Consider the following 23,718-nt stretch of genomic DNA (forward strand, 5'->3'; position numbering starts at 1 on the left):
AGTTTATTAATCCACCCTGCTGTTCTCCTTGTTGTCCCACTTTGTAGCACCCTTGACTGTGATTGCAGAGAAAACTTTCTATATGCATGAGTCTCCTTCACTGGATTGGAATTTACATCATCACCTTTTCTTGTGGACAAGTAACAACCCACCCCAACCCCGCAAAAAACAAAAAAACCACTCCTAGAGGAGTCCAATTAAGCCAGTGGGGCATGTTCAATCTGAACAAACTCTTCATAGTGAATGCTTTGGGTTTTTGCTTTTGTAAAGATGGAAAGAAAGAGAAATACTACAAGTTACAGATACAGACTTTATAGATGTTGATACAGTTTTCACATCTGCATTCCAACAGAAGTAAGAAAAGAAGTTGAGGAAGCAAGGACATCAGCATGACCATGGCATTTCTAATGGCATCTCTTTCAAACTCTCCCACACATATATTATTTGCTTTCCCAATAAAAGTATGTGGCAGACTCTGTCCAAAGAAAAGGCCTGGAAGTGTTCCTCTCTTACAAACCTGGCGTATTGGTAGACTCCTGCTGGGATGCTAAGGCTGAGGTAAGCTGGCTAAGAGCCCTTGCAATGACAGAAAGGTGGTTGTTCATGGTCTTCAGCTCTGCCAGAATGTCCCCTAGAGTTGCAGGTGCCTGCTCAGAAGGTGGGGGAATGGCTGGGAATGACAGTGGAGGTGAGGAAACGGATTCAGGAGGCTGCTGTTTGATGAACCCTGCCTGGACACTTCCTCCTTCGCTAAGGGCAGGCAGATAGGTGCTTCCACTCCTCTTCACATGCTCTGTCCCTGGGGGTGGCTGCTCTTCCTCCTTCCCCCGCTTTGTGCTGGTCATCACTGAAGCGAGGTATGGAAGCCAGTCAATAAGGTGAGGAGCAGGGCTGGGTGAAATGGCTGCCCCCGCAGGGGAGCAAAGGCTCGGTTGCAGAGCTGAAGCAGAGGCAGCTGGTGTTGCAGTGTAAGAAAGCCCAGGATTCACGGAGGAGGTGGAAGCAGAGGTTGGGTTCAGCGTGGCAGAAGCTGTTGTTTGCAGTGGTATTTCAGGATTCAGGGCCATGGTGCAGGTGGACAGTGGTGGTGAGAACATGGAGGCCTCACAGCCATAGGGAGGGGATGGTGAGGGAGGAGCTGTGAGAGTTGCAGGATCTTCAGAAGATGATGGTGAGGCAGTGGCAGAGGGGGTGTCAGGGGTGCAAGGTTCTGAGTCTGTAAGAGAAACAACAATAACCATGCAAGAAAAACAATAATGACCATGCAGTATAAACAGAGGTGGGGAGGGATGCCACTGGCTGGATGGAAATAGAAAATCTGAGGTGTATGTTCCTAATATCCTAGCCTATCTCTTTCAAGTTCCATTCCCCTTCCCTTAAATGTGCTCCCCTTGCTAAATTCCTTGTTGCTAAAAAGGACTGCAGCAGCTTATCAGAACTAGGAATAGATGTGCAAGTCTATATATGGTCTGTTTCAGTTTTGCATGTTTCCATTCTATCCCATTTCTGCATTAATATAAGTTATTAAAATAAATCAAAATAAATCCGAGACCAGGGAAAAGAGACAGCGGAAGAAGATTGGAAGAAATTTAAAGACTATCTTAAGAAACATTGTAAAATTGTGGAATGCTAAGACATTGTGGATTTGGAAAATATGGGGTTGTATGCTGTAACCATTATGCAATATGAAAAGAAAGGTTAAAATTAATTATTAGAAATTAGGGAGGGATTTGTTGATCAAAATTAATTAGGGATTGGAATGCAGTAAGGGGAGGTATGAGGAGGTCGGGAAAATAAGTCTTATGAAAAAAAAGGGTTTGAAATTATACATGTGGTGTTTTTTGTATTTTGTGTGTGTTTATGTTTTTGTTTTTTGTTGTGATTTGTGTCTTTAAAATGTGTGAAAAGCTAATAAATATCTTTTTTAAAAAAATAAAAAATAAATAAAATAAATAAATCATGTATTTTATCTCAGTGTCTGCAATTTAAAACACGTTTTATTTTAAAATGTTAATTTTATGTTGTTGTTGTTTTTACTTTTTAGAGTCAATAACCAAATTCTAAAATGTGTACAAAATTGAAAGGATAATTACCGTATTTTTCGCTCTATAACACGCACCCGACCATAACACGCACGTAGTTTTTAGAGGAGGAAAACAAGAAAAAAAATATTCTAAATGAAACAGTGGATGTATGATTTTTGTGGTTCATGCTGTGGCCACAGACATGTGATCTGACAGTGAGTTTGGAGTAGCCCAATGCAAAAATCCTGAGGATCCATGTGGATCCATGCTTTGTAACCATGTTTCTGCACCACTGCGGCCCCAGGCAACAGTGGGTCCGTGATTTTTTTCCGTGCAAGATGTAGCCATGGACATGCTATGTGATCTGATGGTGAATTTGGGGTGACCCAGTGCAAAAATCCTGAGGATCCATGTGGATCCGTGCTTTGTAACCACGTTTTAAGTGGGGAGGGGAGGAAAAGCACTCAAGGGACAAGGAGCACGCATGGGGTGGGTGGAGAAGGATGCTGCTAATAATGCAGGCGAGGGGTTTAAGGGGAGAAGGAGCACGCGTGGGGTGGGTGGAGAAGGATGCTGCTAATAATGAAGAAGAGGTGTATAAGGGGAGAAGGCTCCTCTCCTCTCCCACTTTGCTCCTTTAAAGCAAGCAGGCTCTGCTTTTCTCCCCCCTCCCCGCTCATCCCCGGCTTAGCGAGCTGAAAAACTTTGCTGCTATTTAGCGAGCTGAGTGGGGAGGAGAGAGAGACAGAGAGCCTGCTTGCTTTAAAGGAACCAGCCGGACAGGAGCCGCTTACACACGAGTGTAAGCGGCTCCTCTCCTCTCCCGCTTTGCTCCTTTAAAGAAGCAGGCTCTCTGTCCCTCTCGGCTCCTCTCCTCTCCCGCTTTGCTCCTTTAAAGCAAGCAGGCTGTCTGTCCCTCTCTCCTCCCCACTCAGCGGCTCTTCTCCCGCTTTACTGTTTCAAAGTGAGCCACGGGGGAGGGAAGGAAGGGGAACCATGGATCCTCTGCTCACGACTGCAGCAGATCCCCCCCGCCACCCATAGGCATTCCCTCCATAACACGCACAGACATTTCCCCTTACTTTCTAGGAGGAAAAAAGTGAGTGTTATGGTGCAAAAAATACGGTATGTTCTGATCCATAGTAAGGTGTGACTTAAAAATAGTACCTATCCCTAGGACAAAATTCAGCAGGAGTGAGGCTCTCCCTCACCTCTGCCCTCATTAAATGCTGATTAGAAAGTTGAACATCACACCTTTATGTAGAGAGCAACGAAAAGTAGAGGGTGCCACTGTGAGGGGACATGGTGTGACCATAATGAAGAAATCCTGCACTTTTGAATTTGCCATTACTCTACTGTGTAAAGCGAATACTGCATAAGGAAAGCACATAGCCCCAAGGAATCCTTACCTCACATTTTCAAATATAACCACACTAGTTTCTAGCTATGCAAAACCCTGCTTGCTTAGGATTCAGCTTCACTGACCTTTCCTTGTTTTGTGCCCCATCTATGGTTTGGAACATGGTGGTTGAAATATAGAAATTTTACTATTTCTCCTCCTTTGCATATTCTTTTTCAAGGTCTGGCATTGCTGTGAACACCATTAATCCATCGCACAAGGAAGGGGATAAGCTGGACTTGCTTGGGCCAGGCCAGGCCATCAGTCCAACCATTCTGGGCGCAGGGAATATGCAGAAGTGTCCAGTCCAAGTTGGCAAAAGGTGGATAAAGGGTAGAAATCAAAAGTAAAAAGAGAGCAAGGGGCAGAATTGAGAAGAAGAGGAAGGATGAGCCACTTAAAAATAATAACTGATTTAATGAAGCTGTAATTTGAAGAATGATAGGAACAGCAACAACAAGCCTCTTATCCTGAAAGGGTTAATTTGTTGTGTGCTGTTCTCAGCTTATCCTGATAGGTTGAAAAGCTGGTCCTTTGCACTCCAGACCAGCACAGAGGCAGGAATCCCAGTTCCAACAAAGGCATAGTGAACTACACACTATTGGATTTCGTTCATCCATCACTAAAAGCAGCCTTCTGCCTGAATTTTAACTCTTGATCTGTTGGGAGTTAATGTTTTGGTCTGCCTGCTTTCATTGCATCATTAATTTTATCTAGCCTGAAGTCAAATCACCTACAGCTGTAGTCTGTGCATATCCACGAATGAGCTCTGGCAGAAAGAGGCCCTTGCATAAAATGTTGGGAGTTGGGACGTACTGTGGACTTGCCATCTTGACAGTAGCAATGCACAAATTCAGAAATAGAGGTTTTCTCGTTATCGTTGGTCATTGCTATTACAATGCAATAATTTTGGAACACACACACAAAAATACGTACATTAATTTGCATATCTTTCTGTATGGTTAGGAAGAATCATCAAACAAATGCAGTGTTACCTTTTTGTACCTGCAAGCATTAAACTGAGTAACTGTGCTCACTTACAAAGCTTACTACACACAAAGTAGGAGATGCTCACAAACAGGTGTTTTATGCTTCTTCTTCTTAAGTTCAAAGCTCAATGTCACTGTTATAAAAACTGTGATGACAGCTAATAGGAAACTGTTGGCCCGAGAGAAATAAGCAAAGAGTATCATCTATTTTCAGCAACCCTTCCGCTGATAGCAGGTTAAAGTCTGCCCCCTTTCTATCTGCTGAAGACCCCTCTGCAACTGTAGGTACCACTGTGAACTGCAAAGGGGGTAGTAGAGGCCCAGGTAGAGGGTCCCCCAGTCAAGTCCAGTCAAAGGGACAGGTTCTGCAGGCATAGTAGACGGTGACTGCTGCAGAGAAGCCATATAGGAAGTTATGTTCTTTTTCTATGCTACTAGCAGCAAAGTCCAGTAGAAACCCATCGCGGTGACACTGTTACCCTTTCGGGTGAGAGACATCCCCCTGCAGCTAGGGGCTCTTCAGCTTATCCTGCCACTTTCCCCTGGAGAAACCTGTTGTTTACTACTGAATCAGAACAAATGTCAGTAGACCTTTTGGACCTGTGCTTTCTAGGTGGCAGTTGTAGATGAGCCCTGAGTCTTGATGAAGCATTATTCCTAGTGAGCCCTATCAGTTGTTAAACTATTTTTTATTTTTTATTTTTAAAGGTTTCTCCAAAAGCCACTGTGGCTGCTCCACTTGTCCAGGTAAGTCTCCCCACCCACCAAAAAAACTCCTCAACATTCCCCCCCCATCCCTGCCCCCCCCCAGTACCAGATTGTCAGGGAACTGCCATCGGTTCAGGAGGGAGAGAGCAAAAGCCGAAAGGATTCTAGAGAGCCTCCAGGGATCGTGGGAAGTAGCTCCTCTTCAACGGAGGAGAGTGAACATGCCTCCAGTGGAGAGGAGGTGCAGGAATCGGAAGTGGCCAGGCGGTCCCAGGACTCCTTGCCTGGGGGAAGCGGGGAGGAAAGGGGTCCTCCGCTGCCCACGCCCTCCTTACGCAGAAAGCATCCATGCAGAGAAGGGAGGCGCAGACTGGGCGTCAAGAAGCTGCTTTGCTGGAGAAAGTTTAGGAACCGCCCACTCACGGATTTTGCCAGTGAGGAGAGTGGGGCTCCAGACAGATAAGGTTTATTTTGGCAGCAAGAACAAGGCTTCACAGCCAAGCAGAGAGATATTTGCCTGCTTGCTCTCGAGCAACCCCTTGGAAACATAACACAGATGAAGCTGGCAAAAGTAATTTCTAATCATAAAGGTCACTTGGGTCTCTGATGACAAAGATGCATCTAGGAGTACCCCCAGGTTATGCACTTCCTCCCTTAGTGGAACTGCAACCCCATCCAGAACAGGCAATTGGTCTCTCTTCTGGATATGGCAATTCTGTACACACAGAATGTCTATCTTCCCTGGGTTCAAATTTGGTTTATTGGCCCTCACCCAGTCCACCACAGCATTAAGGCACTGGTCCAGGGCTTGCACAGCCTCTCCCAGTTCCATCGTTCTGGAAATACTGAGCTACGTGTCATTAGCATACTGATGGCAGCATGCTGCAAAACTTCTAATGACTGCTCCCAGTAGCTCCATACGGATATTGAGTACCACCACTGTGATGAAATAGTTAGAGGGTTGGACCTGGGAAATCAAGGTTCAAGTCCTTACCCTGCAGAGCCCCATAGCACAGGTGATGGGGGTCGAAGAGAACTCCCTCCAGACTTGACCATGCAGATAGGAAAGGAGTCCTTGTAGTGCAGTGTTTCTGATACCCATCCAATTCAGTCCAGAAGGAGACCATGGCCAATAGTATCAAAAGTGGCTGAGAGGCCAAGTAAGAGAAGCAGGGTTGCACATCCCTTGTCTCTCTCCTGATACAAGTCATCCATCTGGGTGACTAAGGCAAATTCAGGCTTGAAACCGGGCCTAAACCCATACTGAATTGAATCTAGATCAGTCGTTCCCAATTGGTGGGGCTGCATAACCCACCCAGGGTGTCCGTGGCACCAGGCACATAAAAAAAACTACCGTAGAGATATCAACATTTTCATAAGTGGGGGTCCATGACTTGGCTTTTGAAACATCAGTGTCATCCAGGAACAGTAGCATTTGCTGTGCTGCCACCCTGTCTACTGCCTCACCCCCCAAAAGGGTATTGGCAAATGGCCATTGTTATTGGGTCTGGGGGGAGGATTTTAAAGAGTACCTCCTCATGAAGGGCAGTTGGCACCACCCCATCATGCAGTGATGGGCACAAAACATGCTGGGCCCACCCCAGCTGGGGAAGGCTGGGGGAGACAAACCAACCTATGTAGCCAGGAAGGGAAAGGGATGAGATTCTTCCATATGCAAAAAAAGAATCAAAAACCATCCAGCACACCCAGGAGAGTGTTTTCTTGGTCTGATGGCACACTCCAGTCAGTGCCACCATTTCAGATTCCAGACTGCAAATCTGCAAAGATTTGCCAGTTGATGGGAGGACTTATGAATCCACCTGTCACTCAGTACGTTTGGCCTGCAAGTGCTTCTACCCCCTGCATTGATACTGAAAGCAAAATAAAAGCTTGTGAACTCCATGCTGCCCTTTTAGGGGCCAAACTGTCTCCCAAATTGTGCAAGGATTAAGTGTTATCCACAAGAATGCTGCTTGCTGTTGAACATCTATTCTGTCCATATGATTGATTTCCTTCACCACTGTCTAGTCTGGCTGAAGGTGATTCCTTCTAAATGAAGATGCCCAAGTCCACTAAAAACACAATCTTTTTCAGATTACCTTGAGCAAGGTGACCGGCTGTTGTTTTATGGAAAGTGTATTGCAGATCAAGACTACATACCACCTAATAATCCTGTCTGAATTATACCCTTAGGCGTATATGAGGCCACCACAGAGAATTTCTGCATGATCTTAGGAAATATTTCCAGGAGGAGAGAGTAAAAATCAAGCTGCTTAAAATAGGAATATGAGCTCAGGTAATATGAGCTCAGGTATCCTACGGAGTGAGAAGGAAAAAGACAACTCCATTTTAGTGACCACCATTATTGAAGCAGCAGTCAAACCCCTGATTCAAATCTGAAAGAAAAAGCAATGACCCAACATGGAAATGTTTTCTGCTAATTAATTCTATGAACTACATTTTATAAAGTGATGGATAAGAGAGATCCATAGAGCTGAGGTCAAGCTAGGCAAATTTTATTTTATTTTTATTTAAAATAAGAATGTACAGAACATGTTTTTGAGTCCCACTTAAAATGATTTTTTTTAAAAAACACCCCCCCCAAAAAAACCCCAGAAGGGCCTAAAGTGTGTTATGTGGAACATGAGGTGAGACTACGATTGCTCAAGTCCGTCTAGGTTTGAGTTTGCTTTTAATTGAGTTTGCAAACAAATTACTTGCCTCTGCCACTTGAACTCTTAGTCACATATCAGCCAACTAACCGGCTATTCACATTTCATTACAATGTTGTGCCTAAACAAATAAGACATGAGATCAAATTTTCAAAATGACAAACCAAGATATGTGCCCAGAGTTTGCACACAACATTCAGGCTGGTTTCTGGTTTGGATGCATCTCTAAAAGAACTTCATATTTATTAAAGAAAGGCAAATACCTTGCGAGGCCTGGCTCTAATAAAAGTTTCTCCATTTTCATTGCTTTACCACATTGCCTGAAGAGTAGCAGGGAAGAGTCATTTTGGCAATTGGAGAGGGAGGGGGGAGTCCTCAGGGTCACCTCTCTTGAAAAAGGATGGCTGCCTGATTAAATCCATGAAACGAAACAGCTGTAATAAGGTAGCATTCTGCCTGGGAGCCAGGAGCTGGGCCAGCTGGGCACTCTTTCAAACTCCCAAGGTCAGAAAAGGTTGGGACACCACCAGGAATGTGAGGAGAGACAGTCTGACGATGGGGAAGAACTGAGGTGCAACTTTCTATTTCCATAAATGAGTCAACAGATGGATGAGGTCAGCATTGGGTTTTAGAGTAGGAAACGTCTACTAAGGCAAGAAATAATGGGTATTGCCCTGTATCTGATTATATATATATATATATATATATATATGCAGTCGTACCATGGTTTTTGAACAGATTGCATTCTGGGAGTCAAAGGAACTATTCAAAAACCAAAGCGCAGCTTCTGATTGGCTGCAGGAGCTTGGAAATTGTGGGGACCCTTTGCCAAGTCCCAGGTGGAATATATATATAAAAAAATTAAAAATTGTCCAGTAGCACCTTAGAGACCAACTAAGTTTGTTTTTTATTTTTTTATATATTTCGACTGCATCAGACCAACACGGCTACCTACCTGAATCTAGATCCCAGGTGGAAGTTCCACTTCTCCGTGGGCGCTGCCTGGCTTTGAGCCCACAGCAGTCCCTGCACATGCCCAGTGGGTTGGCAAAAAGGCTGTAGCAATTGTCAAAGGATGCTGGAATCTTATTTGCAATAATGCAATGAACTAACAGCCTGAATGGACTTGGGGAAATGATATCATGCTAACTAACATTTGAGGCACACATTAAATTGTTGATATTTACGGTGGGGTTTTCCCCCCACAAAACAGTTTCTTTTAAATGATATGAGAAAACTGATAAAATAGATTGATATCTATTCACAAATCTGTCAGGTGCTCTCCTAGATTATTCTATCAAAAAAAATTTTCCTAACAAGCCCTTTGTGGAGATTGTGTTTTTTTTAAGCTATTGACCAATGGAACTATTTTTAGAAGAAATAAAGTCTTCGAAGTTTTAAAAAACAAAGTTTTGCTGGAAATTTACTGATCCATTCTCCTAATTATGATGACTCCAAAGGAGGCCAGAGGGTATTCTGTTGCTATTAAAATAAACAAAAACCTCAAAGGAAAAACCCACAATAAATTTTTTTTAAAAAATATAGCATAAAGCGGCAACACAAGACAACATAATCTAGGATTTTTTGAGATGAAAATAGGATCCTCACATTGTGGGAGATATTGTGACCTTCCCAATGAGCCCTCTTTTTTGTTAGATTTGCCTGTTTGTGCTTTAAAAATTCATGCAAGCAAAGTGGTCAAAAAATAGCTGATGTTCCAAGCCTTTATAATGGAAGCAGTGGGAAACATGAAACCCATATCAAGCAAATTTATTTGGTGTTCTCTAGAGTTCATGTGACATCTCTTCTGATTTTTCTGATGTTCTGATACATTTTCTGGCTGCACTTAAAAATGTAGAGAGTGTAAAAAGGTCCACAGAGCACTAGATGTCCCACAAGTAGCATCCACCAATCTTGTAACATCCCAACTGTTATGTACTGAGCTAGGATCCTAGAACAATAGGCACGTAGGATCCTAGAGCGCAACAACCAGATTGGCCTGCAGGTCCCAGGAGGAAGCTAACCAGCCTATTAGGTCTGGAGGATCCTGGAATGCAACAACTGATTGACCTGCAGGAGCAGCCCAGTCAGGCCCCGGAAGGGAAGCAGAGTCAGCCAGTCACACAGGACCCAATTCAATGTTTACAAGCTGCAATAAAGAGCATGAAATCACTACGCATCTCCAAGTATATTTCACTAACACAAGTGAGCAGCGTCACAAGCACTTCTGCGATGACATTCATATTTCCACAGTAAAAAAGGAAGGAGATACAGAGAAGGAGCCAAGATCTTGGACCCTCAGGAAACTCAGCCTAAGAGTAGATTATTAACTAGCTCGTGGAAGTGGAGCTGTTGTCGGATTACGCTGCCACCCTAGGAGAGGAATACAGATTTCATTTACTATAGCCTGCTTACTTTGTGCCGTCCCACAGAAGTGCAGACACCTGCCCCTGGGGCTGATGTTTCCAAACACATTTCCTCAACTGGCCACTCAACAGCCACCATAAACCAATGCCTTTCACCACTGTTGACCTGAGGTACATTCAGACTGTTGACATGGAGTCTGCAAGATCCTTTGATTTTTTAAAATGTTATCCTATGTGCCATTTAAATGAAAAACTAAATATGGTAGGGTAACTACTTTCAACTGCAAGGGGGAGATACATAAAACATGCCTTGCTTGTATTGCTCTTCCATGCTTATCCTAGGCGGGCAAAAACATTTGACCTGGGCTGTTCCAGCCACAATGACAACCACATGCCTTAGAGGTGGCTGCAGTTAGGTGGATACACATCAATCGGACTGATCCATGTTTGCAAAGTGCTTTTATATCCTGAGATGAAAAGGCCATGTGTAAAAGCCATCCCTTATTAAGGCTACTACTGCCCACAGGTTCAGAAAGGGGGATTCCTTTTCTACTGAAAGACCACATAAGGAATTATCTATTTCTCTTTTTCATCTAATATCAAGGAAGTTGTTGGGATTCTGAACTGGTGCCTGAAGGGCTGGGTGGACGCAAGCAAACTGAAGCTCAATCCAAACAAGGCAGATGTGCTCCAGGCCAGGAGGGAGATGACTTCTTTCATTGGGTAAAAACTCTGAAAAGTGACAGCAGGCTAGTTTCTCACAAAGCAAATGGGGAGAAAAGTTCCTGCCCATTTTGTCTCATATCTCAGGTTATGTTCACAAGAACTGAAAAGTGTTAAGTCAACACTCCTTGCTTGACTGAGGAAGTTTGAGCTCCTGAACAGAAGGGATCTCACACAACAGGCACTGCAAAATGTTCTTTCAGTCCCAACTAATATTAGGGGAGGATGTAGCAGACCAGCAATCTCAGATTACTACACCTGTGGAAAATAGAATTTGATTCTATCCTGCACAACACATTAGATATTCCAGAAATTGCTAACACTGAAGTGTCCACTCACCACACATTCCCATTAGAAATATTACCACTAGCTTTTACTTCAAGTGCAAAGCATGTCGTTTCACATGTAAGAGAAACTCAGCTGCAACTAACTAGCAAACCAACAAAACAATCCTCCACTAAATGTCGAAACCAATAGCTTCAGCTCCGTCAGTCCTGTGGTCCACAGACACCCCCTGAGGAGCAGATGCAGAAAAGAGTCGTACATGGGGATGTCACTCGCATGACTTAGAGCACTGTTGGAAGAGCATTCATTTCTCATGATAGACCGTGAAGAACCTGACTAAAACAGAAATGGCTGCGCTGGTTCATCTACTGTATATTTAAGTGCTTTGGCATTTATCCTTTATATTTCCAAATAGCTTGTAAGACTTTTTTTGTAGATCATAATGATTTTAAAGAAATTTCAAGTGAATGGAGATCAGGCTGCCTTTGAAAATAAAAAATAAACTGACTTTTTTTTAATGCACATGTGTCCAGAATACTTAACTGACAATAATAATCATTCACAGGTACCAATGTTATTTCAAAACAGATGATAGAGAGAGGCAGACTAAACTTCTATGCACCTAACAGAGGAAATCAAAACTATGATAATTAAAGGCAAATAGGCCTAGAGCAAAAATGCCTCTGTAAGATAAGCGAAAATATATTTCTATCATCTATACTTCATTTGTTTTTCTTGAAGACATTTAATTTATTTTTAAGCTAATAGATTAAACATTCTTCTCACAGTTCCTACAACTTTCTTAAATATGTGAGGAATACCCACCAGGCTAGGACCACCAGCAAATTTTTATGATTTCTTTACACTACAAATATTTGGCAGAACTCAAATTACCCAATAAAATAAACCTGTGGATTCATCTGCAGTTTTAGCTCCCAAGTATTTTTGGGCTTCTTCCCAAAATAACTGATGCCCATCATAGTCCAATATCAAAAGAAAATACATCTCAATTTTCATTTCATGGCCACCATCTGTTATTTAAAAACAAGAGTACACACCATAGCTGTCTAGGTGAATTGAAAGCATCTTATACTGAGTCAAGAATCCAGTTCAGTCAACTTTGACGGGCAGCATCTCTCCATGGTCTGAGCCAGACGTCTCTCCTAACGCTGCAGCCTGAGTCTCTTTTCACCAGAGATGACAAGCCCGTAACAGGAGCCCATCACATGAGCTATTGCCCCTAGGAAGGAGTGAACCCATGTAGTCACCCAACAGTCTTTGGTTCCCACAATTCCTCAAACTAGCAAGGTACAAAATTTTGCAAAGTTAGTATTTTGCAGCAACAGGTAATAGAACAGGCTGCTTCATCAAATCACTGCTTCTTTTGGGCTGATAACCCGAAAAGTCATTGGACTCACATTAGGAAAATGTTGATTCAGGAGAGTAGCACAATAATGCCAAACAACTTAATTAAAGTTACCGTCTAGCCTTTTGGGCAAGATATATTGAGTGGAATCTGATATTTTTTTAAGCCCTGTGCTCTTGTATTTTAACTGCAATCGGTATGCTGAGTGCAACATGGATTGCCATTAATTCCCTAAAATGTGTCTCTAAACTGTCCAGTCTGGGATGAAACATTGGCATCATAGAATGCATCTGTGGCCTGGTTCAGCTCTCACTGGAACCAAAGAATTTCCCCCCACTGATGTCAATGAGCTGCCTTTGAATTAAAGTCTTTGCACTTCAGCTCCACAGTTGTGCAGGATTTTCCAGCATAGAAAGCCGCAAAAAGGTCAACAGTAAAAATGCTTCTCCTCCTCTGATGACTTTATTTCTAAAACTAGCTGAAACCTGTGGGGAAGGGCTCTCTTAATACCACCTTCAACAATCAGAACTGGCTTTTCTTTCTGTCATTGCCCAGTCAAATCAGATTAGAAAGCTCACCATGAATAGAACTTGACTGAGATCAAGCCAGAAGTTCCAGGATTCACAAAAGCCTTTCCATCCCAAAACCTTGTAATTTTTTTTAAACAAGTTTTACATACAGGAGGCCTTACAAATCTCATAAACCACTCATAGGCCATGTCCACTTTGTGTAGTTGCTAACAGACAGGAATGTGGCATTTGTTTCCAATTTCAGACTTACAACTTCAAGGCTGCCTTGTTTGATTCTGTGTCATATTATACCTAGGAAGGCTGAGGCTGGATCTACATTGATCTTCTAAACGTTATTGAATGTCCTATAAGTTTCAATGGCAGTTTCTCATTGTCGGTGGCTCGCAGCGCCTTCTGGTGTCACATCTTAATACCACATTTTAATGTTATAAATGACAAGTGTAGATCCATCCCGTGATTGTCTTATACCATATTTAGGCAAGACTGAAGACCCTGATGAAGAGAAGAAGAAGAGGAGGAGTTTGGCTTTGATATCCCGCTTTATCACTACCCGAAGGAGTCTCAAAGCGGCTAACATTCTCCTTTCCCCTCCTCCCCCACAACAAACACTCTGTGAGGTGAGTGGGGCTGAGAGACTTCAGAGAAATGTGACTAATGGAAACATTGGATGAGCCAAAGAGCGGTAGCTAATCTGACCATTTTGAACCCATGCAATAAACAGTAGCAACCCCTGCTGCTGACGGCTATGAGGCACTGGGTGTATGTGACAACAATATTGCCTATTTCAGCATCTGTCAAGAGGTGTCTCAGCACCACGCAAAAGCACCTGGTGTTGACAGGCAAGGCGGGTTTTCTCCACCCCTTGGAGTTGCCCTTAAGCGGCAATCAGCAATTCCTGCCAATGAACTGCTTCACCCCACCACGGAATAACTGGACTAATCTGCATATTGTTTTGCATGACAACAGTTCATGTCAACTTAGTGATGGTGGAATTGTGGTCTTTATCAGGCATACAGGACATTTTTAAAATATACAAAGTGTGGGAAAGCTCAAAACTCCCCCACCTGAAATGCCCTTTGAATTCTGCTTGGCCTGGGTTTAGATGTGGGGAAATTAAAATGCAGATTTATATGCTGCTCATGTTGTCCTGATTCATCATACTCTTTAAAACAAAACCTGTAGCTATGTAACGGCTTCATTAGATCTGCTTCTTGGAGAAGATTCAAGGCTTTCAAGCTTGTATGCAGACTGGGAAGGGAATCCAGAGAATGATTCCATGGTGTTTGAAGCTGTTTTGATAAAGAGCTACAGGAGGAATAAAGGGCAGCGCAGACCCAGCCCTGGAGGATGAGCTATTATCCTCAACTCAGCTATTCTTAGGATGGGGCCTCTCAAATCCATACTCTCAAATGGAGCATACTTGGCATAGGTTTGTGAGTCTGGAGCTCCAGTTCCCATCAGGCTCACCTGCTAAGACTATTCTGCTTTCCTAGTAATCCTGCCTTTGGGGGGGGGGGGAAGAATAGCAGCTCAAAGCTTTGGCTCAGGGAAGTCTGTTGCTCTTTGGGTCTTTCCCTGTTGGAGCTTTAGAAGCCTTCATTGAAGGAAGTTTGAAACCTTGAGCCTACAAAGGGCTTGCTACTTTTTGCAGACTACAGCTTAGGTGCCCAGAGGCCCAGTTGTCAGATAGGAGGTTTTGCTACTCTCTGTAATTGGCAATGTAACAGCTGATTAAGGATCATATTAGGCATAAGACGGTAGTTGCCAAGGAACCCCTGCTTGCCCCCAAGGAAACCAGTGTCAGAATAAGGGGCTCTTCTACAGATGGAACTGAGGGGAAATGTAACTGCTTTAAATACATACATACATACATACATACATACATACATACATACATACTCAATTCCCCCAGTTCATCACCCACAACTGGCAATTGGCACAAGAAGTTCAGATCAGGACTCTGGCAGAAACCTAGTGCATGGCAAAGTCCAGGAATCTGGGGCATGCTGCTGTTTAAGTTATTTAGAAAGTGGTGTTTCAGTGAGTTATGCAATGCCAAGTATAATGGATTAAATTCTAAAACTCAGCTTGGCAGGAAGATATTACCCACTTTATAAGGTTCCTGAACTGTTTGTGGATATGAAATAAGTCCTTTGTTACTTCTACTAAACATGTGAAACAACTGATCCATGTAACATGGGTATAGAAGTAAAGCATTACAACAAGATAAAAACAATGGAGTGAAACTCAACGGCATGATGACCACAGCATTCACTATGCAAAGCCGATAATCATTTGTCTGCAGTCTCTTGTCAAGATGTCTTGCAGGACTGCAGCTTCCAGCACATGAGTGCTGCTGAGTGTTGCATAAAGTACAGCAATTTAACTGAACCAGCATCCCTGCTCACAAAGCACCCCAGAGAGAGGGGAAAGCTGATGTGTCCCACTTGCTTCTCAGATGGGGTAGCAGGAAGCTAAATACGTATCTTTCTTTGTTTTGTCTTTTTGGGTGAAGGGTGAAACAAAGTAATCTGGGAGGCAGTTCTAAAAAGTTATTTTCACTCACATTCTTCAGTGGTTCAGAGAGTGAGGGCTATATGTTTAAAAGTAAGCATAGGCAGAAGTTGTCACCATGTTTTTCCTGCAGTGAGTTGTTAACAAAAATTTGGAGATTTTTGCTTGGAATTTTGAAGAAAGAATTGGAGGATCACCAGAGGAATTTAGAGGGGAGATTTCAGATAGTAAAGCTCCATGTGCCACCACATTTCACTTAAAGAAAAATATCACTGTAAATCTGGAGACTCCAAAATATCTAAGGAACTTTAGGGAAGAGATTGGTGGTTGCTAAGACTCCTCAGCTTGGAATGGTAGGAGAGAAACCTTCCTAAACCTTTGGGTTGCCATGATAGAAACATGGGTCTGTCTATCCCTACCCCAGCTGGGTTAGAGAAGTAGAGCTGGATGAGAAGCATAACCACCAGGTTTAATTTAATTTTGATTTTTTTAGTGGTATCAACTGCTACTAAAGGAAATAATCAGCTTTTTCCTGAATTGGCTTAAGATGGCACAACAGTCGCTATAAAGACAATTCTGCCAGTGAACACTTTTGCAATATGTGCCATTAAATCTGAGCTGTGGGCACAACTAGAATGACAGCAGTCTCATCTACTCTTAACAAGGAAGCATTTAAACTTGTAACTGGAGAGTGTGCACAGCCATTATGGACAAGCAAGACTGTTTACATGCTGCAGAGCGCAGAAGGAAAGAAAGCCAACTACTGTGTAGGTCGAGATGCTACAGAGTTAAGCACATTGCCCCTGGCCACACAGGGAGTTCGCGGCTATGATCGGAGCTCATATATTCCTGGCTCATGGTTCTAATAACTGTTCTGCCACTCCTAAAAATACAGTGGACTGGAACCATTTCATCAGAATTTGATCAACTTTTGAAGTAAAGTGTGATTTCCCCTTCCTCTCACCTTAAAACAGCAACAACAACAACAACTGGATCAACATTAGAGGTATCTATTTGCAAACTAATTTTTCTTCAGGTATGCATTCATAAATATCTTGCTTTTAAAAGAAAAATCTTCCTACCAGATTCAATATAAATGCCAAGTTTTAGCCCATAACGTTTTGCATTTTCCCCTATTCCCTGCTTTCTTGGCAATGTTTTTAACCCCCGAAAATAGAGGTTTATTGTGGAAATGCTGACAGCTTGTTAAGCAGAGCATCACATTTGCAACACTATAATTATGTCTCCTTCCAACCAATCCAAAGAAAACATGAATTTCTTGTTCAAACAAATCTTTGAATGGCTTTAAGCCCCAGATTTAAATCATTTGGACCAAAAGGACGACCTCATCATGTATTCTAAACCAGCTCTGTAGTGTGGAGATGTGCAAGAAGATAAATGGAGACTGACTTGACTATTTTTGTGTAACTGGAGCCACGTCTCTGTCTACGCTGGAGAAGTAAAAGCCAGATTAGAATCATTATGAGTATTCCACATATACTTTAGAACTGATTGAGAAGCTTCATGTGAAAGCGTGTGGAGTTGTCTTTCTGCTCCCCACAACCTTACTCAAACACATCAGCCTAATAAAAATTTCCACCTTGATTATATGTATGCATGTTGCATTTTTTCCTTACAGAAAACTCACTCGTCGGGTTTTCCATGGCCTTGGAGATGGTTATGGCTCGGGGCACGAGGCATTGGACTTGCAGAGTAATTATTATTACAGGGTATGTTTCCTGTGAAAATGTTTTCCTATCCAGAAAGATTTCCTGGCGCAAATAAAATGTAAAAATGTAACCTAATGTGTGAGTTACGTTCTGCAAAGACTCCTGGTCGCACAAAACAACCCTGAGGGAAGTAATTCTCTTACCTTTGCGCTCTGCATTCCCATTGCCCAATCTCTAAGTGGGGTTAAAAAAAGCAGGGTTCACTCTCTGTTTCTTCAGCATTTGGGTACAAAAGACACGAGAAGAATTTGTGCGCCCGCCCTGTGGAACGCCTTCCCTTCAGATGTCAAGTAGATAAAGAACTATGTAACTTTTAGAAGACATCTGAAGGCAGCCCTGTATCAGCTACTCAGAGTGGCTGGGGAAGCCCAGACAGATGGGCAGGGTATAAATAATAAAATTATTGTTGTTGTTATTATTATTATTATTATTATTATTATTATTATTATTCCATTTTACAGCCCACACCTTCGTTTTTCCACTCCTCTTCTGATGTCAACAGAAAAAAGTGAGGACCTGTTTATTTTAGTCTATGCTTCACACTCTCAGACATCCAGATAAATAGCACACACGCGCACACACACACACACATTTGTTTGTGGGGGGCAGTGGGGGGCGTAGCTCAGGAGTAGAGCTCCAGACTTGTATGCAGAAGGTTGCTGGTTCAATCTCTGGCATCCTGGAGCGAGTCTGAGGACGTTCTGTGTCTGCGGCCAGCCAGGGGTGGCAGCCCTGATTTGTGTGGTTCAGTATAAGGGAGCTTCCTGTGTCTCCTTTTTAAGGGAATATCCTATGGAACATTCTTGATGTAACTCAGAATACCATGGCAGCTGGCAGCTGATTTTTTAAAAAACAAAACAAAACATGAAAATAGTAAAACAGCATTTGTAAAAAAAGGAGTAAACCTGATTTTTAAAAATCCACACTTCCTCAGCCTGGTGCCCTCCAGATGTTCCCTGAGCCCCACCCAGCAGGGCCCAAAGGTCAGGGGGTGATGGGAGTTGTAGCATCTGGAGGGACCCAGGATGGGGAAGATGGCCGTGAGCTGCACCACTGCCTTAGAAGCAAAGAGTCACAAATGCTGTTAATGTGTCTTGTTTTTAACAAAAGTGCAAAACGGGCGAAAACCATAATGGAGAACAGCTTTTCTCAAACTAGCAAGCCTGATAGGTAGTGGTAGGGTGTAGAGAGAGTTAGCCTCTGCTGCCCACCACAATTCTGCGGCAGAATTGAAGTCAAGGTCTCTGATTTTTTTAGCACCTCTGATTTTTCACAACACCCCATCTTTAAATTACAACATCCTATGAAGCCACCCACATCCAGCCTGGTGTCAAATTGGAGTTGGTTTCTAACTGGGTGGCACTTGCCCCATTCATCCTTCTCCAAGTCTAAGCCCTGAGATCTACGGATGAAGGGCGGTATACAAATTTAATTAATTAATAATCCTAATTATAATCAGGATGTACCAGGAACTATCATGTGCTGCTGACGGTATCTACTTAATTATATCTACTTAGTTTTGCTGTCCAATTTGCTAATAGCAGATGGGCTTTATTAATAACACTCAAAGTTAACATATTACCACCGATAATGTTACCAACAGCCTATTGTACATCACTTAATATTGTATATCACTTAAGCAATATTCTTTCTCTTGGCCTGCATCATTTCACAAGGTAGAGCAGAGCAGTAGTCCAGTTGACTGTGGACACCAAAATTGTCCATTCTGAAATATTTCTTGACTACATACCAATATTCCTCCCTGGAATCTCTGAAAATAAGCAACTACACTAAGTAAACCAAAGCAGCAAATTCTCACAGCGAAGCTGCCAAAGAGCAAGATTTATTTTTGTCTCATGAATTGGTGGTTGTTCAGTCATTTCAATCATAAATTAAAGGGAAGGGCGAAAAGAATAGAAAAAATAAGCATGAGGCGGACAAGAGCAGCATTAATGAAGTCAAACATAGCATTCTGGTGTATTGTCTAATTCTAGTTACATTCTTGCTCAAATAAATCATTTTGGATGTTAGTGGAAATTAGAACATGGAAAGGCACTATAGCATGATGCAAGTAAAACTGAACAGTTGCACAAGTGCAAAACAACTTACAAACCTCAGGTAAATTATGGAGTACCATTAGAATGCAACTCCCTTGTATTGTCAGACTGGCCTAGCCAGTGTGGTGCAGTGACCTTTCCAGGGGAGATCCCTTTCTCACACCCTTTTTCTTCCTAATGTAACCCTAATATCTCAACAAATGAAACTGACCTATGGAAAATGTAACTTGAAAAAAGAGACATTTTGCATACCTTTGTAACCCGAGAAAACTTTAATATAGAGGGGGGATCCCAAACAAAGGGTGTTACAGTGTTAAACAAAAAACAAACATCATGCACCCGAATAAATCATGAAATGTCATTTTGTAGTGCAATGCCTCTTTGGGGCTCTGCGTGGAGTCATGTTAAATGAGCTGAAGGCTTTAACTCACCGGGGAGGCAAGATGATATCCAAAGAAATAAAGAGAAGAGAGGGAGAATTATAAAGAAAGGAAGCCCGTGAGTTCCCTCAGTCTGATAACTCTGTCCCTTCAGGCTCTGCACCTTCCGGGGTTTGTAGGTGGTCTGCAGGACTTCCTGTCTCTGGCAACTTCCCTGTAGCTCATGGAAGGCCAGCCAAAGAGAGGTTTCAGAAGGAGACAGGTTTAACATTAGTTAAGAAAGTAAAATATCTCGGGGTAAATATGACTGCTAAGAACTTAAATTTATTCAAAGATAACTATGAGAAATGTTGGACAGAAGTGAAAAAAGATTTAGAAATATGGTCAAATTTGAAGCTTTCCTTGTTGGGTCGAATTGCAGCTATAAAGATGAATGTATTGCCAAAAATGTTATTTCTGTTTCAATCATTGCAAATTTTTGACAAGATGGACTGTTTCAAGAAGTGGCAGAGAGACATTTCTAGATTTGTCTGGCAGGGCAAGAAGCCCAGAATAAAATTTAAAATATTAACTGATGCAAAGGAAAGAGGCGGATTTGCCCTGCCAGACCTTAAACTTTACTATGAATCAGCAGCATTCTGCTGGTTGAAAGACTGGCTGCTTCTTGAGAACATAGACATTTTGGATTTGGAAGGTTTTAATAATGTTGGGTGGTTAAAGCACATAAAGCTTTTAAAAACCATATTGTCAGGAAAGCATTGTTCAATGTCTGGATAAGATACAAAGACTTATTGGAAAATAAAACCCCAAGGTGGTTGTCACCAATGGAAGCGAAGGCTCAGAAAAAGCTCAATATGGAGGCCAAATGGCCGAAATATTGGGAAATATTGGAACAAGAAGGAGAGAAATTGAAATTGCAGAGTTTTGAGAAATTAAAAGATAAAGTGTGAGACTGGCTTCATTATTATCAAATAAGAGAGGCCTATAATTTGGACAAAAAATTTGGCTTCCAGGTGGAAAAATCAAAATTGGAAACAGAACTGTTAGATCCCAAAACTAAGATACTTTCAAGAATGTATAACTTGCTGTTAAAATGGAACACGCAGGATGAAACGGTTAAATCTGCAATGATTAAATGGGCACAAGATATTGGTCATAACATTATGTTTGCTGACTGGGAACAGTTGTGGACCACTGGTATGAAATTTATGGCATGTAATGCCTTAAGAGAGAATATTATGAAAATGATATATAGGTGGTACATGACACCAGTCAAGCTTGCAAAAATATATCATTTGCCTGATAATAAGTGTTGGAAATGTAAAGAAAATGAAGGTACATTCTTTCACCTTTGGTGGACGTGCCCAAGGATTAAGGCTTTCTGGGAGATGATCTATAATGAAATGAAAAGGGTATTTAAATATACCTTCCTGAAGAAACCAGAGGCCTTTCTCCTGGGCATGGTCGGCCAATTGGTGCCAAAGAAGGATAGAACTTTCTTTATGTATGCAACAACAGCAGCAAGAATTCTCATCGCAAAGTATAAGGAAGACACAAGATCTACCCACCTTGGAAGAATGGCAGATGAAAGTGATAGACTATATGGAATTGGCGGAAATGACTGGCAGAATCCGAGACCAGGGAGAAGAGTTGGTGGAAGAAGATTGGAAGAAGTTTATTTTTATTTATTTATTTTTTAAAGATATTTATTGAGATTTTCCACCTTAATACATTAAAAAATCAAAAAAGAAAAAAGAAAAAAGTTAAAAACACATAAAGTTTACAATCCGTATTTTCAATAACATATTTCCCTGACTTCCCCACACCTCCCCTTCTTATATTCCAATTCAAATTGTTAGTTCAACAAGTTCTTATCCCCAATTTTTGACCTTTTTATATTTAATTCATTTTAGAAAAACCAATTTTAACTTATAAACATCAATATTTGTACATCAGTGCTCATTCTTAAAACTTTTTTCTAAAGTCGACCCAAATTCCCTTCCACGAATTCCCCAATTTTCATACTAATAACAAAACAAAATAAAAAAACAGATTATAATTGTACACCCTTTGGATTCCCAAACCCCACCCCCCTTTCCCGGTTTCGATCCCCAACAAATGTCCCATCAGTCTTAGTCTACTATCAGCCTGGAGACCTCACGTCCGAGGCTCTTAATTCTCTCTCAATTCCTCTCTGCCAGTTTTTTTGGTAGTCCTTAGTATTAAACACCAGATCTCGGAGAAGCTCTGTCCCAATAGGGTCCATGTTTCTTCCAGCCAGACCTCCATACTTAAAAGTGGAGCCCGAATCTTGTTTCTTACTCCTTTTAAGTCCAAATGTCCCGAAAGCTCCAACTTCCACCTTAATCAAATTTGTAATCCATAGGTCTTCAGATCTCCACATAAGGAGATCTCTCCATTCTTCAATCTCCAATTCAGACCAGATTTTCATCATCCAGTACTTATTTTCCTTTGTAACCATCATGTCAGGCCTCTGGCTCTCCTTTGTCATCTGCAACATTACATCTCCTCCTTCCTTTTCCTCAGAAACAACATATATCTCTTTCTCCACACTCTCAAATCTCTCAAGTTTCTCTTCTTGTCCAGCTGCATGAACTTCCTGAGTCAAATCCTTATCAAATTCAATGAATTTGTTTATTGTTAAGTCCAGAGTTGCAACATTGGTAGCCAAAACATCAATTTGGCCTTGTAACTTTCCCAAGAGAAGAAAAACTCTGTCCAATTTAGCTTGAATTTTTCCTCCTTCAGCCATTCTTGTAATGTCCCAAAACCCCCTCTAGAGGGATTTTGGTTACTTAATCTTCCTTCCAGTTCAAATCCAAAAATCAAGTTAGTTTGTATCAGTTCTTCCTTGTTTTCAACAAAATATAACCAAATTGTAACAAATATATCCAGCAGAGACAGCAGAAACAAAGTTCTCATTTTCCTTCTTGACAGCTAATTTGACAGCTGTCAAACTCTTCTATATCTCCTCAACAGGCTCTCTCACGGATCACTCCCGGGTCCGGGGGGGGTGGCACTTCAGCTCTCAAAATTAGCTCTTATCCTCCAGTAAAATTACTTATACTGCCAAATCGTGAAATTAATGTCTTTTACCCAATAAAGAAGAAGAAGTTCTCTCGACCTTAGTTAACTAGTCCTTGCTTTAAATTATTTACAAGACGGGGAGACGGACTTCCTGTTTGCGCCTTCCCCAATCGTGCCTAATTCAAAAAAATTTTTTCTTTGCGAATCCAATTTCCGTACTACTCACGGGTTGTTGCTTTTAAAGTCCAATTGTTCACAAGAAGTCAGCGCTCTCCGACCATGGCATGCGGCTTCACTCCACAGGAGAAGCAGTCGACTCTCAGCACCGCGCCGCTCGCCCCGTCCCCCGTTCCGAAGCCTTTAAAAAGGCTCCTTCACGGGTAGGGGTGGCGCAAATGGTGCCCGCCGAGTCACCAGGTTCACAGGCTTCAGCGCCTGTGATTTCTGAGGGTCCCTGCGTCGCCGCAGCGGCAAGACCCAAATCCTGCGGAGCCGATTCCCTCCGGAGCTCGGAGGGAATCCGCCATTAGTCGATGGCGCTAACCCGGAAGTCCGATTGGAAGAAGTTTAAAGACTATTTGCAGAAACATTGTAAAATTAATGAATGCTAAAATGATGTTGGATTGAAATGAAGTGGCTTTAGCAATAAGGTTAAAAAGAATATGTAAAAATGGACTGATAATTAGATGAAAATATAAAGTTATAATATGTTAAGATATAGAATTAAGATAAATACAAAGAGGGAAAGGATTTGCTGAATTAACCATGTGAATTGGAATACAAAAAAGGGAGGTGTGAGGAGGTCAGGAAACAAGTAATTGAAATATAAGATACAAAAAGATTGATTTGTTTTTTAATTGTTTTTTATTTCCTCGTGTATTTTGTATTTTTCTTTGCATTTTTGTATCTTTTTTTCTTTTTCTTTTT

The 23,718-nt window shown here is 41.9% G+C and overlaps 1 protein-coding gene across 7 annotated transcripts in view; it reads right to left on the minus strand.

Moving 5' to 3' along the window:
- Positions 1-296: 296 nt before the first annotated feature.
- RUNX2 (RUNX family transcription factor 2) overlaps positions 297-23,718 on the minus strand; it is a 223,478-nt gene continuing 200,056 nt past the window's right edge. For all 7 annotated transcript variants that reach the window (XM_053380332.1, XM_053380335.1, XM_053380328.1 and 4 more), the window contains one exon: positions 297-1,216. In XM_053380332.1, coding sequence (XP_053236307.1) covers positions 510-1,216 — 707 coding nt within the window. In that variant the 3' untranslated portion in view covers positions 297-509. The remainder of the gene's footprint in view (positions 1,217-23,718) is intronic.

This window comes from Podarcis raffonei, chromosome 3, assembly GCF_027172205.1.
Source record: "Podarcis raffonei isolate rPodRaf1 chromosome 3, rPodRaf1.pri, whole genome shotgun sequence".
In the NCBI taxonomy this organism is placed as follows: Eukaryota; Metazoa; Chordata; class Lepidosauria; order Squamata; family Lacertidae; genus Podarcis; species Podarcis raffonei.